Source organism: Aotus nancymaae, unplaced genomic scaffold, assembly GCF_030222135.1.
Source record: "Aotus nancymaae isolate 86718 unplaced genomic scaffold, 86718_ANA_hifiasm-v0.15.2.pri h1tg000016l, whole genome shotgun sequence".
NCBI classification, from domain to species: Eukaryota; Metazoa; Chordata; class Mammalia; order Primates; family Aotidae; genus Aotus; species Aotus nancymaae.
In genome coordinates this window covers 64,032,659-64,046,498 of record NW_026988428.1, presented here as the reverse complement: position 1 = coordinate 64,046,498, position 13,840 = coordinate 64,032,659, and the positions used below count along the sequence as shown (strand labels likewise).

Genomic DNA, 13,840 nt, shown 5'->3' with positions numbered 1-13,840 from the left:
TGGTGATACCTGCTGAACCAGATGACCTGGCTCCCTGTTTCAGCCCCCTCTTTTTCAGTTGAATTGGGTGGCTCTGTCTTCCAGACATTCCAGGTGCCAGTTGAAATGGCCACCCAGATTTGTGTGAGTTTTTGTGCAGAGACCCACGGTGATGGCTGAAACAACTGTGCTGGAAACTCGTGGCACTTTTCAGCCCAGGAATCTCCTGGTCTGTGGGCAGTAAAAACTTGTTTGGAAATGTGGTGATCACCCACACTCTGCGTTGTTCTTACTTGGAACTGCACTCCAGAGCTGTTCCTATTTGGCCATCTTCTTAACTATTTTCTGAAGTTCACAAAGGTAGTTTGGTTCACATATTGTTAAGTCAGTGTCTTAATGGGGAAACTAGGGCATGGGGTTTCTATTCTGCCATCTTATTGACATCAGTGGAGCATGTACTTTTAAAAAATAATTTCAACTTTTAGATTTAGGAAGTACATGTTCACATTTGTTATTTGAGTATATTGTGCAATGCTGAGGTTTGGGGTACAATTGATTCTGTCACCCAGGTACTTAGCACAATACCCAATAGTCAGTTTTTCAACCATTGCCTCACTCCATTCCTCCTCCCTTCCTTCTCTACTAGTCCCCAGTATCTATTTTTCTACATTTATATCCATGAGTACTCAATATTTAGCTCCCACTTCTTATAAGTGAGAACATGCGGTATTTGGTTTTCTGTTTCTGCGTTAGTTCACTTAGGATAACGGCCTCCAGTTGCATCCATGTTGCTGCAAAGAACACAATTTAAATCATTGTAATGACTATGTAGTATTCCATTTTGTATATATATTATATTTTCTTTATCCAATTCACCATTGATGGGCACCTAGGTTGATTTCATGTTTTTACTATTACAAATGCTATTGCAATGAACATATGAGCACATACTTTTTTTGGTCAAATTATTTATTTTCTGCTGGATATATACCCAGTAATGGGATTTCTGGGTTGAATAGCACTTCTGTTTTATGTTTTTTGAGAAATCTCCAAATTGCTTTCCATGGAGGCTGAACTAATTTACATTCCCACCAGCAGTGTATATAAGTGTTCCATTTTCTCACTAGCCTCTCAAGCATCTGTTGTTTTTGACTTTAAAGGAATAGCCATTCTAATTGCCGTGAGATTATATCACAGTGCTTTTGTTTGCATTTCTCTGATGACTAGAGATGTGTATTTTTTCATATGTTTGTTGCCTGTTTATATGTCTTCTTTTGAGAAGTGTCTGCTTATATCTTTTGTCCATTTTTAAATGGGGTTGTTTCTTGTTTATTCAGTTGTTTAAGCTCCTTATAGATTCTGAATATTAGACCTTCATTGGATGTGTAGTTTGTGAACATTTTCTCCTATTCTGTAGGTGGTCTGTTTGCTCCGTTGATAGTTTCTTCTGCTAAGATGCACTTTAGTTTAATTAGGTCCCACTTGAGAATTTTTGTTTTTGTTGCAATTGCTTTTGAGGACTTAGTCATAAATTATTTCCTAAGGCTGATGTCCAGAATGGTGGTTCCTAAGGTTTCTTCTAGGATTCTTATATTTGAGGTCATATATTTAAACTTTTAATCCATTTTGGGTTAATTTTTGTCTATGGTGAAAGCTAGGGATTCAGTTACATTCTTCTGCATATGATTACCCAGCTATCCAGCCCCATTTATTGAATAGGGAGTCCTTTCTCTATTGCTTGCTATTGTCAACTTTGTCAAAGATCAGATGGCTACAGGTGTTTGGCTTGATTTCTAGGATCTCAATTTTGTTCCATTGGTCTATGTGTCTATAGTAGTACCACTACTCTAATATTTTGGTTACTACAGCCTTATAGTATAGTTTGAAGCTGGGTAATGTGATGTATCTGGTTTTGTTCTTTTGAGCAGATACTTTTAAAAATAGAAATTAGTATCAGAAAACCTTTCTGATGTAGTATGTAACATCTTTGGCTGAGAAGCACTTCTCCCCACCCTGGAATATTAGATTTGTTAGAAAGTCTCACGGAAATACACAACAAATGCTTCTTAAGCCTTCAGGTTCAATTCAAAATTAATTTTCACTGGCCTCAGTGAAAATTATAGGAAAACAATAGGAAATAAGAAAATGACTTTTTTATAAGTTATAAGTTATAAGTTATAGGAAAACTATAGGAAACAATCTGGACATATCTAAAGATATTTTAGAAGCCTAATTGGAAAGAAAGGAAGAATTTTTTTTATGAAATAAATAAATCGACTGTAGTTAAAACCTAGTAAGCTCTCTATTATGTTTAACTTTTTCGAATAATTTGCTGCTTTCTAGGGAAGAAGTAGTCAGGGGAGTAGAAAAACAAATTTGTATTTTAAGAACCCAGATGCAATTTCACTGAAAAACAATAGGAAATTAATATGGAACATATCTTAGCAGTCAACATGCTCCAGAAAAACTCTCTCTCTCTCTCTCTCTCTCTCTCTCTCTCTATATATATATATATATATATATATATACGTGTGTGTGTGTGTATAGACACACACACACATATATGAATAAATTTATATGAAAAAAATTAGCTCATATGATCATAGAGGCTAAGAAGTCCCACAGTCTGCCATCAGGAAATAGAAGACCCTGAAAAGCCAGTGGCGTAGGTCCAGTTTGAGTTCAAAGGCCTGAGATACAGGGGAACCAATGGTGTAAATCCTAGTCCAGGGCAGTAAAAGACCGAAGTCTCAGGTCAAGCAGGCAGGCAGGAAGGAATAAAAAATGGATGAATTCCTTCTTCCTCTGCCTTTTGTTCTATTCAGGCCCTCAACAGATTGGTTGATGAATACCCATACTGGGGAGGGCAATCTACTACTGAGCTTACCAATTCAAATGCTAATCTCATCTGAAAACACCCTTACTCTCATCTGGTCACCCCTTGGTCCAGTCAGGCTGACACATAGAATTAATCATTACACCATCCGAACATATAAAATTAAAAAAAAAAATTGAAAACACAAAAAATAAATGTATGTACTTTTAAAGACAATTCTGTTTCTTGGTAAAGAAAAGAATGAAATTCTGAGATGGGAACTCATGTATTAGGACTGTCTCTTTCATGTAATGATGATGTTTTAGGCCTGTACTCTTGGTCAGTAGGCCATCAGGTGACTACTCTTTGCGCCTTGTGTTTTCATCTAAAGAGTAGCTCTGAAGGCTAAAAGGAATCTTTACTCTGTTCAATCTGGAAATACCAAAGTCTCTGACTCCTTTTTTTCCTTCATGCAGAATTTCATTGTCCAGCAGCTGAATGAGTCATTTTCTTATTTTCTGGGGCTTTCAGACCCACAAGGTAATAATAATTGGCAATGGATTGATAAGACACCTTTTGAGAAAAATGTCAGGTGAGTGCACATCTGGGGCCTTGTTTACATAGAAAATCTGGGGAAATTTTGTTAGGAGTGACTAATAATGTTAATCTGATAATTATGATGATAACAGGATATAACAATTATTAAGCATTACTAAGGATATGCATTATCTCACTTAAACTTCATGAAAACTTCTCTTTTTTTGAACTAGTTTTACAGATGAAAAACTAAATAACTTGCCCCAAATCAGTAAACTATTAAGATCAGAAACTGGATTTCAACCCCATGTCTATCTGACTCCAGAGATGGTGGTCTAAACTATTATATTTTGCTGACTTTAAACACAAGTAGACACATAAACTGATCTCTAAATAATAAAATGTAAAATATCTGGTCAGAACTATGTATAATTTTACATAATAATACTATTTACTTGTGGCTTTAAAAAAGAATTCAATTATACATCATCTTATTTGATTCTTCCAATATCTTGTGAATTACTTAGAGGCCTTATTATGATTCCCATTTTTAAAGATGAGGAATCTAATACCTGGGGATATTGAATTACTTGCCCAAGATCAAGATGAGTGAGTATCAAAACCAGGTCTTGTAATTCCAAAAGTTATGTGCAATCTCCCAGTCTTTACCCAGAATGTATTCCCTGGAGGCAGGGTAACTTTTACATCCAGACTCAGGCATCCAAACATTCACTTAAGGCAGATCCATGAGAATAAAGACACTTAGGAAGGTGATTAGAATACACAGATGTAAAGAGATAGTCTCTTTATTACATGTCAGTAAGAAGGAAATTATTTAATAAGCCCAGTCAGGATAAAGGGTCTGTAAAAAGGAAAAAGATTGCTGCAGAAAGACCTAAGAATAAACCATCTCATAAAATTTTTGCCAGGAGAATGTTAAAGAAGCAAGTTTAAAAGTATGTGTCCATACTTGAAGATTTGAGGAGGGCAGCATGAAAAGAAGGAACAATCATTGGAATGTTCTCTTTTCTTAAATCCCACTCTGTTCACCCCAAACTTACATACTTTCTAATTGTTCATCATGCATTCATTGAAGATGTATATCTACCTTTTTGTTTTCCTTTAGATTTTGGCACCCAAATGAACCCAATAATTCTGAAGAGCAATGTGGTTCAATAGTCTTCTGGAAACCTAAAGGATGGGGATGGAATGATGTTCTCTGTGAATCTAGAAGAAATTCAATTTGTGAGATGAATAAGATTTATCTATGAGTGGAACTTCTCTCACTGACATTTTTAAAACTGAAACCTATCATGAAATGATAATTTCTTCCTGTAATTTACACATAATCCTTATGTTATAGAGGTTCATAGAAATGGAAAGATACCTGTCTCCCTGTAATCAATCTTCTTCTAATTTCCTCTTTTCCACTAATGATAGAATGAGCTCTTCCTCTCTTTCTTCCATTCTTTCACTTGTTATTCATTTTGTTCTTTCTTCATACTTCATTACACAAACATTTGTTGTTTCAGAGACTGTACTACTTTGTTTGTTAGAAGATTTATAAGGCAGTATCTTTTGATAATGATGACCTTTCTTCCTCAAAATACCATAAAGAAATCTTTTTGGTTGAAAACTGTGATCATCTGAAGACCTGACAAGGGTTGAAAGATCTGTTTTCTAGACAGCTCACTTGCATGGCTGGCAACTTGGTGTTGGCCATTGCTAGGAGGCCTCAGTATCTCACCATGGGGTACTCTCCAGAGGGCTAACTGAATCTCCTTACAATATAGTGGCCAGCTGCCATTGGAACAAGTGAGCCATAAAAACAAGTTAAAGTAACGTCTTTAATGAATTAGACTCAGCAGTTATGGACCATAACTTCTGCTGTACCCCATTGGTCACATAAAACAGATCTGACATAATAAAGAATGGGACTACCCAAAGGCATGAATACCAGAATGTGAGAATCACTGAGGGCCATCTTGGAGGCTATCACAGCAAAATTTATTTAAAAAGATACCAAAAAAAAAAGTGTAGTAAAAATTAAATTATTAAAAAAATCTCCTACACTAAAATTAAGGACTTCTGTTCATCAAAACATTATTAAGAAAATTAAAATAAAAATGACTGGGGGAAGATATTTTAAACACTTATAACTGACACAATAGTAATGCCAAACATATATAAACATCTATTACAAATCAGTTAGAAGAACACAAAAAATGAGCAAAATATTTGAACAAGCACTTTATAGATGGGGAAATACAGACAATAAACATGTTTTTATAGAGATGCTCAGCTTCATTCATAATGTAATAACGGCAAGTCAAGACAATAAAACATCATTTTATGTCAATTTTAATGGTAAAATTAAAAAATATAATTCCAAAATTTGGAGGAAATATAAATTGATAAGACTACTTATACATTACTAATTTTTGTTTAACTTTGTACAACTGCTTTGGAAAGTACATAAATATATATTTTCCTTACTTAAACACCATCCAAAAAGATGCTGTATTGAGAGAGATTCAAGATCTATGACATATGGGTATTAAAATGGAGAGGTGTTCTAAGATTCTAAGTTTTTTATTGGGCAGTAAAGTTAACATAAATATCCAACAAAAAAAATAAAATGAAACAAGAGTGTAAAGAGGACAGCATAGGATGAATCTAAAATTATGATCAGGCCGGGCATAGTGGCTCATGCCTGTAATTCCAGCACTTTGGGAGGTTGAGTGGGGTGGATTACCTGAGGTCAGGAGTTTGAGACCAGCCTGGCCAGTATGGCAAAACCCCGTCTCTACTAAAAATACAAAAAATAACCAGGCATGGTTGCATGAGCCTGTAATCCCAACTACTTGGGAGGCTGAGGCAGGAGAATCACATGAATCCAGGAGGTGGAGATTGCAGTGAGCGGAGATCGTGCCATTGCACTCCAGCCTGGGAGACAAGAGCAAAACTTTGTCTCAAAAATAAATAGAAAATCATCTATTTCATATTAAATTTAATTTGTTGATTTAATCTGTGAATAGTGTATGTATATAATTCTAATCTACCCTTGCATCTAAAAAATGTGTAGCATTTTTAGTTTTAATTAATTTTGCATGTATCTTTCTTCTTTTAACTTGATCAAGCTTGTCAAAGTTATATTAAATGTCCTTTAAAAAAAGTCAGCTTTCCTGATGGTATGTACTTTTATTCTATTTAATTAATAACTGTTTTTGTTATTAATTGATCCTTCATTCTTTGAATTTATTTTAATCTTATCTAGCTTCTTAAAATAAATTAATATAAAAGAATTCATTGGTCTTCAGTCTTTTTTTTTTCAAATAAAACATTAAAGGCTATATTTCTATCTTGGGTATTATTTTAACCAACAGGACTTTTAAATTTTAATAATCTCATTATTTCTCATTTTTACATAGTAACAATTGTGGGAAGGACTTTTTCTTGGTCTAGGAGATATTTAGTATAGTATTTTAAAATTTTTATGAGACTAGATCAGTTTTGGCTTCTATTTTGAAATTTTCTTACTATATTTTGTTTAAAGAATGCAACATATGCATTCTATAATACTTTTAAGAGTTTATTATATTTTCTTTGTGGCCTTGAATTAATTCAGACAAGAAAAGCTAAACTGTATCAGAAAATTGGTGAGGATAACGGCTTAGGCTTATTTAGGACTGCTTTCATTCTGGTTTATTACATAACAAGGAAACAAAACATACAATGAGGAAACCTCCTCCTCAGTGGAGAGTATTCACAGGGATTAACAAGTATCCTCACACTCTGAGTCTATTCTGAGAGGCATAACCTCATACCTCCTTCCCAAACGTGCTTAATGTTAATTCAGCAACATTGTTCTTTCCAAGTCCCTGAACACTCAGCCAAGCCATCAGGTACTGACTGTGAACTGATACAGATTGTTATCTCAAGCCATCTTTCCTTCTAGGCAAAGTTAACCATCAGGTGCACAGTTTGAAGTTACTTTCAGTGAGAAGGTTTCCATTTTTCACAGGCTTCCCGAGCTAGTTCTGAGTAGAGCTATAACTTTCAACTGTCTTCCTCTAGTGAGTGCCAAATAATGAGCACAATCATGTGAAAACAAAACTTTTTTTCCTTGTGAGATAAGTAGTCATAGAGAACTCCCTAGGAGGTCTAGGTGAGGATTTACAGAGAAGTAACATTATGGCAGAAATAAGGACACAGAGATTGTGAATCAATGCGTTTTGAAGCCAATTTGTATCCAATCATATTTAAAATGCTCCAAAATTTCCCATGATGCATCAGCTAACACAGTGTATGAAGGTCTTCCATGGTGATATGGTGTCTCTGTGTCCCCATCCAAATCTTATCTTGAACTGTAATTCCCATGTGGCAGAGGAGGGGCTCATGGGAAATGATTGAATCATGGGGACAGACTTCCCTTTTTATGATAGAGTTCTCACAAGATCTGTTTGTTTGATAAGTGTGTAGCTCTTCTTCTTTATCTTGCTCTCTCCTGCCACCATGGTAAGGTGTACTTGCTCTCCCTTTGCCTTCTGCCATGACTGTAAGCTTCCCAATGCCTCCCAGTCATGCTTCCTTCAGTCTGCAGAACTGGGAGTCAAACCTCTTTTCTTCAATTACCCATTCTCAGGTAGTTCTTTATAGCAAGTGTGAAAATGGACTAATACAGAAAATTGGCACCATGATAGTGGAGCACTGCTATAAAGATACCCCACATGAATATGTGGAAGTGACTTTGGAAGTGGGTAACCGACAGAGGTTGGAACAGTTTGGAGGGCTTGGAAGAGGACAGGAAGATGTGGGAAAGCTTGGAACTTCAAAGAGACTTGTCAAATGGTTTTGACCAAAGTGCTGATGGTGATATGGACAATAAAGTCCAGGCCGAGGTGCTCACAGATGGAGATGAGAAACTTGTTGGGTACTGAAGTAAATATCACTCCTGCTATGCTTTAGCAAAGATACTGGTGGCATTTTGCTTAGAGATCTGTGGAACTTTGAACTTGAGAGAGATTATTTAGGATATCTGGCAGAAGAAATTTCTAAACAGCAAAGCATTTAAGATGTGACCTGGCTCTTTCTAAAACTGTATGCTCATATGTGTGAACAAAGAGATGATCTGAAACTGCAACTTATATTTAAAAGGGAAGTAGAGCACAAAAGTTTGGAAACTTTGCAGCCCAGCCATGCAGTAGAAAACAAAAACCTACTTTTTGGGAGAAAGTCAAGCCTGCTGCAGAAATTTGTGTAAGTAAAGAGGAACTGGAGCCAAAATGGGAAAAATGTCTTCAGGTCATTTCAGAAATTTTCTTGGTAGTGCCTCCCATCACAGGCTTGGAGTCCTAGGAAGGATACGTGGTTTCATTGGCTCGGCCCATAGGTGTACCTGAATGTGACAAAGAGAATGAATCCAAGTTGGAAAATATTCTTCAGGATATTATCCAGGAAAACTTTCCCAACATAGCAAGGCAGGCCAATATTAAAGTCCAGGAAACACAGAGAACACCACAAAGATATTCCTCAAGAAAAGCAACCCCAAAGCACATAATCATCAGATTCACCAGGGTTGAAATGAAGGAGAAAATGCTAAGGGCAGCCAGAGAGAAAGGCCAGGTTACCCACAAAGGAAAGCCTATCAGACTCGTAGCAGATCTCTCAGCAGAAACCCTACAGGCCAGAAGAGAGTGGGGGCCAATATTCAACATCCTTAAAGAAAAGAACTTTCAACCCAGAATTTTGTATCCAGCCAAACTAAGCCTCATAAGTGAAAGGAAAATAAAATATTTTGTGAACAAGCAAGTACTCAGAGATTTCATCACCACCAGGCCTGCTTTATAAGAGCTTCTGAAAGAGGCACTACACATAGAAAGGAACAAGCAGTACCAGCCACTCCAAAAACATACCAAATGGTAAAGAGCATCAACACAATGAAGAATCTGCATCAACTAATGGGCAAAACAGCCAGCTAGCATTAAATCACAGTATTAAACTCAGATATATTAATGTTAATCCTAAATTTAAATTGACTAAATGCCCCAGTCAAAGAGACTCAAGACAAAGGGATGGAGGAAGATTTACCAACCAAATGGAGAGCAAAAAAAAAAAAAAAAAGCAGGAGTTGCAATTCTTACCTCTAATAAAATAGACTTTAAAGTAACAAAGATCAAAAGAGGCAAAGAAGGGCATTACATAATGGTAAAAGGATCAATGCAACAAGAAGAGTGGATCCTAAATATATATGCACCCAATATAGGAGCACTCAGATACATAAGGCAAGTTCTTAATGACTTACAAAGAGACTTAGACTCCCACACAATAATAGTGGGAGACTTTAATATCACATTGTCAATATTAGACAGATCAACGAGATAGAAAATTAACAAGGATATCCAGGACTTGAACTCAGACCTGGAACAAGTAAACTTAATAAACATTTATGGAACTCTCCACCCCAAATCCACAAAACGTACGTTCTTCTCAGTACCACATCACACCTACTCTAAAAGTGACTACATAATTGGAAGTAAATCACTCCTCAGTAATTGCATAGCATTTCACAGGTTTAAATGAAATATTGGTTGGCTGCTTGTTTGTTATCTTCCTCCCTTATTCCTTCCTGTCTCCATTTTTAAGCACAATTATTGACATAAAAGAGGTTTTTAATACCCATTTTTAGACTGCATTCTAGCCTGGGCAATAGAGCAAGATTCCCATTCTCTCTCCCTCTTTCTCTTCCTCTTTCTTTCTCTCTTTCATTCTTTTTTTCCTTTCTTTTTCTTTCTTTCTCTTTTCCAAAACAAACAAACAAACAAACAAACAAACAAACAAACAAACAAACTGTTGAGAAAGCATGATTGGTTTTGAAATGTGAAAAAAAATGAGGACCTGGCTGGCAAGACGGCCAAATAGGAACAGCTCCTGTCTGCAGCTCCCAGTGAGATCAATGCAGAAGGCTGGTGATTTATGCATTTCCAACTGAGGTACCTGGATCATCTCATTGGGACTGGTTAGAAGAGTGCGTGCAGCCCATGGAGAGGGTGAACCAAAGCAGGGTGGGGTGCTGCATCACCTGGGAAGCACAAGGGGTCAGGGAACTCCCTCCTCTAGGCAAGAGAAGCTGTGACCTTACTCCAAGCCAAACAAGTATTGTTTGATCAGTCATAGTTGGCATCAGTTCAATGGGATCCACTGAATCAGGGATATCAGGCCTACCCATTGATATATTATCATCTTCATCCATATCATTATGTGCAGGCTGCTCTGGCAACATCATCCTTGCCTCAGAGAGGGCAGGGGGATCATCAAAGATACTGCCATCATTATTTCTTATAAGTTTGTCATCTAATATTCCACCATGATTTCCTTCTCCAAAATTATTCTCCTTACATTGGTCTTCATATTCTAAATGGTTAATTTTCTCATTTAGATTGCTGTTGCTCTGCTCAGACTCTAATCGGTAGTTAGAAGCAGTAGTGCTAATTAACATGTCCTCATTGTCAAAAGCACAGTCTTCTCTCATTTTCTCATAATCATCCATTCCAAAATTGCAAAAATTATTTTCTTGTAAGATACTGATGTTCCCAATTTCTTCTCTCATGGTTACCTCTTCTACCATACTTTGATTCAAGATGAACTGCTGGGCTACTTTGATGTCATCTAAGTCAGCTTATAATGCCATTACTTGAAGACTAAAGTAATGGCATTATAAGCTGCTTCCTGATTTTCCTCAAGTAGGTCAACAACGCCTGGCCAAAAAGCCATCTTTTTGTTAATGAATGCTTCATTACAGTCTGCAAAAAGGTATTTGTCTCTCCTGTGATAGATTCAAACAACTCCCAGTAAGAGATGTCCTGATATCCCTAATGCCATTTCCACCTTTGGTGAGGTGATACTCTCCATGCTGCTCTCTAAATTGCACTCAAATCCATTAGCTTTGGTTAACTTTTTATCCCAATGGGCCACTAGCCAAATTTTGGTCAGAGACCCTTTTTTACTGAGGAGAAAATGTGCATAGAACATTGTTCTGGTTGGCTATGAAAATAGAAGGAAACCTTGCTCTCTTCTGGGAGTTGGGTGGGCTGGGTGGCCCGGGGAGAGAAAAAGGGTTGAGGGAGGGGCAGAAAAGGGGAGAACCCTTGTGAGGTGTAGCTTCAGAGAAGCTCCTGTTGCCTACTGCAGCCACTGCCTCCTTTCTAATTCACTCAAACAAACAAGATGGCTTGCTCCAACATGTTTTATGTTCCTTTTTTTCTTCCTACTGCCTTGCCTTCCATTCAACTGATTATTTAAAAAATCATTATTTTCCTCATTTGTCATTTTGGCAGTCACATGCTTTTTGACTACTTATAGTAGTTATTCTAGAAATTACAACATGCAACAATGACCTATCAAACCACATTTCCTTATCCATTCCATCCACTGATGAACACTTGAGTTGCTTTCTCTTTATGGCTCTTGCGAATAATGCTGCTATGAACATGGGAGCAGAAATATCACTTTGAGAGCCTACTTTCAATTTTTTTTGGGTATATATTAGAAGTGCAATTGCTGGATCATACAGTAGTTTTATTTTTAAATTTTTGAGAAACTACCATACTGTTTTCCATAGTGGTTGCACCATTTTACATTCTGACTGACAGTAAACAAAGGTTCCATTTTTTCCACATCTTTGTCAACAATTATTATTTGTATTTTTTGGTAGCCATCTTAATGGGTATAAGATTGCATTACATTGTGTCTTTGATTTGCATTTCCCTAATGATTAGTGATGTTGAGCACATTTTCATGTGCTTGTTAGCCATTGATATTTATAGAACATTAAAAATACAGCTTTTTAATGTCTTCCTCAGGATGTCCAATTTACCTAGTCTGCAATAACTAGATTTGGAATTTAGAAATTTAGACATCTTGATGTTTTACTGGGACAATAAAATATTTTGAACCTTTCCCTAGTGGGCTGAATAGTGATTCCCCAAAGATGTCCATATTCTAATCCTGTGAATCTGTGAACATATTACCTTATGTTGTGAAAGGGTCTTTGCAGGTATGATTAAGTTAAGAATTTTGAATTGAAGAGATTATCCTGAATTATCTGGGTGAGCCCAATATTATCATGTGGGTCTTTAAAAGAGGAAGATGGAGAATCAGAGTCAGGGAAGGAGATAGGATGACAATTGCAGACATCAGAGTTAGTGTGAGATATTTGAAGATGCTATACTGCTGACTTTGAAGATGGAGGAAGGGGCCATGAGCCAGTGAATGCAGGAAGCCTCTAAAAGCTGGAGAAGGCAAAATGGATTTTCCTCTAGAGCTCTAGAAGAAACATAGCCTTGCCAACCCATTCTAGGCTTCTCACCTTCAGAGCTAGAAGACAACACATTTGTGTGGCACAGTTTGTGACAGCAGAATTAGAAAATTAATACAATTTCTTGATGGAGAGATCCAAGATGGCCGCTTAGGAGGAACTCGGGAATGCAGCTCCGAGAGAAAGCACAGAGGGTGAGTGGACGCCGTATTTCCAGACTGATTTTTACTGCCCACAGACCAGGAGATTCACACGCAGAGAAGCCACACGGGTCGCCAGCGCCGCTGGCGCCGCTGGCTTGAACGGCGCAGCCGCTGGGCCGGCACCCTGAGGCAACGGCTCACTGTACAAAGTGAGAGAGTCTGAGTCCCCTATAAACCAGCAAGGGGAGCTGAAACGGGTAGCCAGGCCAGCGCCACGAATCTCAGAGCCACGGCTTTAGCCAACGCAGCGGCTCCGGAGGCAGATCAGATGAGACGGTGTCCCCTCTTACCCAACAAGAAGACCTGAAACACAACTGAAACCGGGACGGTCCAGCTCTGTGGAGGAGGGGCGTTCTCCATAGGCACCCTGCTGTTCCCAGGGCAATCTAACAAGGCAATCCGCCACTACAGAGACTCCGTCACTACAGGGGCGGGCCAACATCGCGGAAGCAGTTCTAACTACACCCAGAAGTTCACACGGAAGCTGGGTGGAGCCCACAGCAGCTTAGCGAAGCCTCTGCAATCTGAGTGTGACTAGGCTGCCACCTTGTGGGCAGGGAAAACAGCAACCGCACAGGGGAACATCATAAAACCGTAACTCCCTGGGACAGAACACCTGGGGGGAAGAGCAGGGGGTTTATGAGTTCTGCCACAGCAGACTTAAAATTACCAAAATCAGAAAGACAACAACTACAAAGTCAGCAGGTGGATAAATCCACAAAGATGGGAAGAAACCAGCGCAAAAAGGATGAAAACACCCAAAACCAGAACACTTCTCCTCCTACAAGGGATCACAACTCCTCACCAGCAAGGGAACAAGACTGGATGGAGAATGAGTGTGATGAAATGACAGAATCAGCTTTCAGAAAGTGGATAATAAGAAACTTCCGTGAGCTAAAAGAACATGTTCTAACCCAATGCAAAGAAACTAAGAACCTTGAAAAAAGACTTGATGAAATGCTAACAAGAATGGACAACTTAGAGAGGAAT

General features: G+C 37.8%; 1 protein-coding gene across 2 annotated transcripts in view; it reads left to right on the top strand.

The window, feature by feature from the left end:
* Positions 1-6,632, top strand: part of CLEC6A (C-type lectin domain containing 6A) — a 33,027-nt gene extending 26,395 nt beyond the window's left edge. For both annotated transcript variants that reach the window (XM_012476764.3, XM_012476765.3), the window contains exons 5-6: positions 3,271-3,386; positions 4,458-6,632. In XM_012476764.3, coding sequence (XP_012332187.1) covers positions 3,271-3,386; positions 4,458-4,602 — 261 coding nt within the window. In that variant the 3' untranslated portion in view covers positions 4,603-6,632. The remainder of the gene's footprint in view (positions 1-3,270; positions 3,387-4,457) is intronic.
* Positions 6,633-13,840: the final 7,208 nt, after the last annotated feature.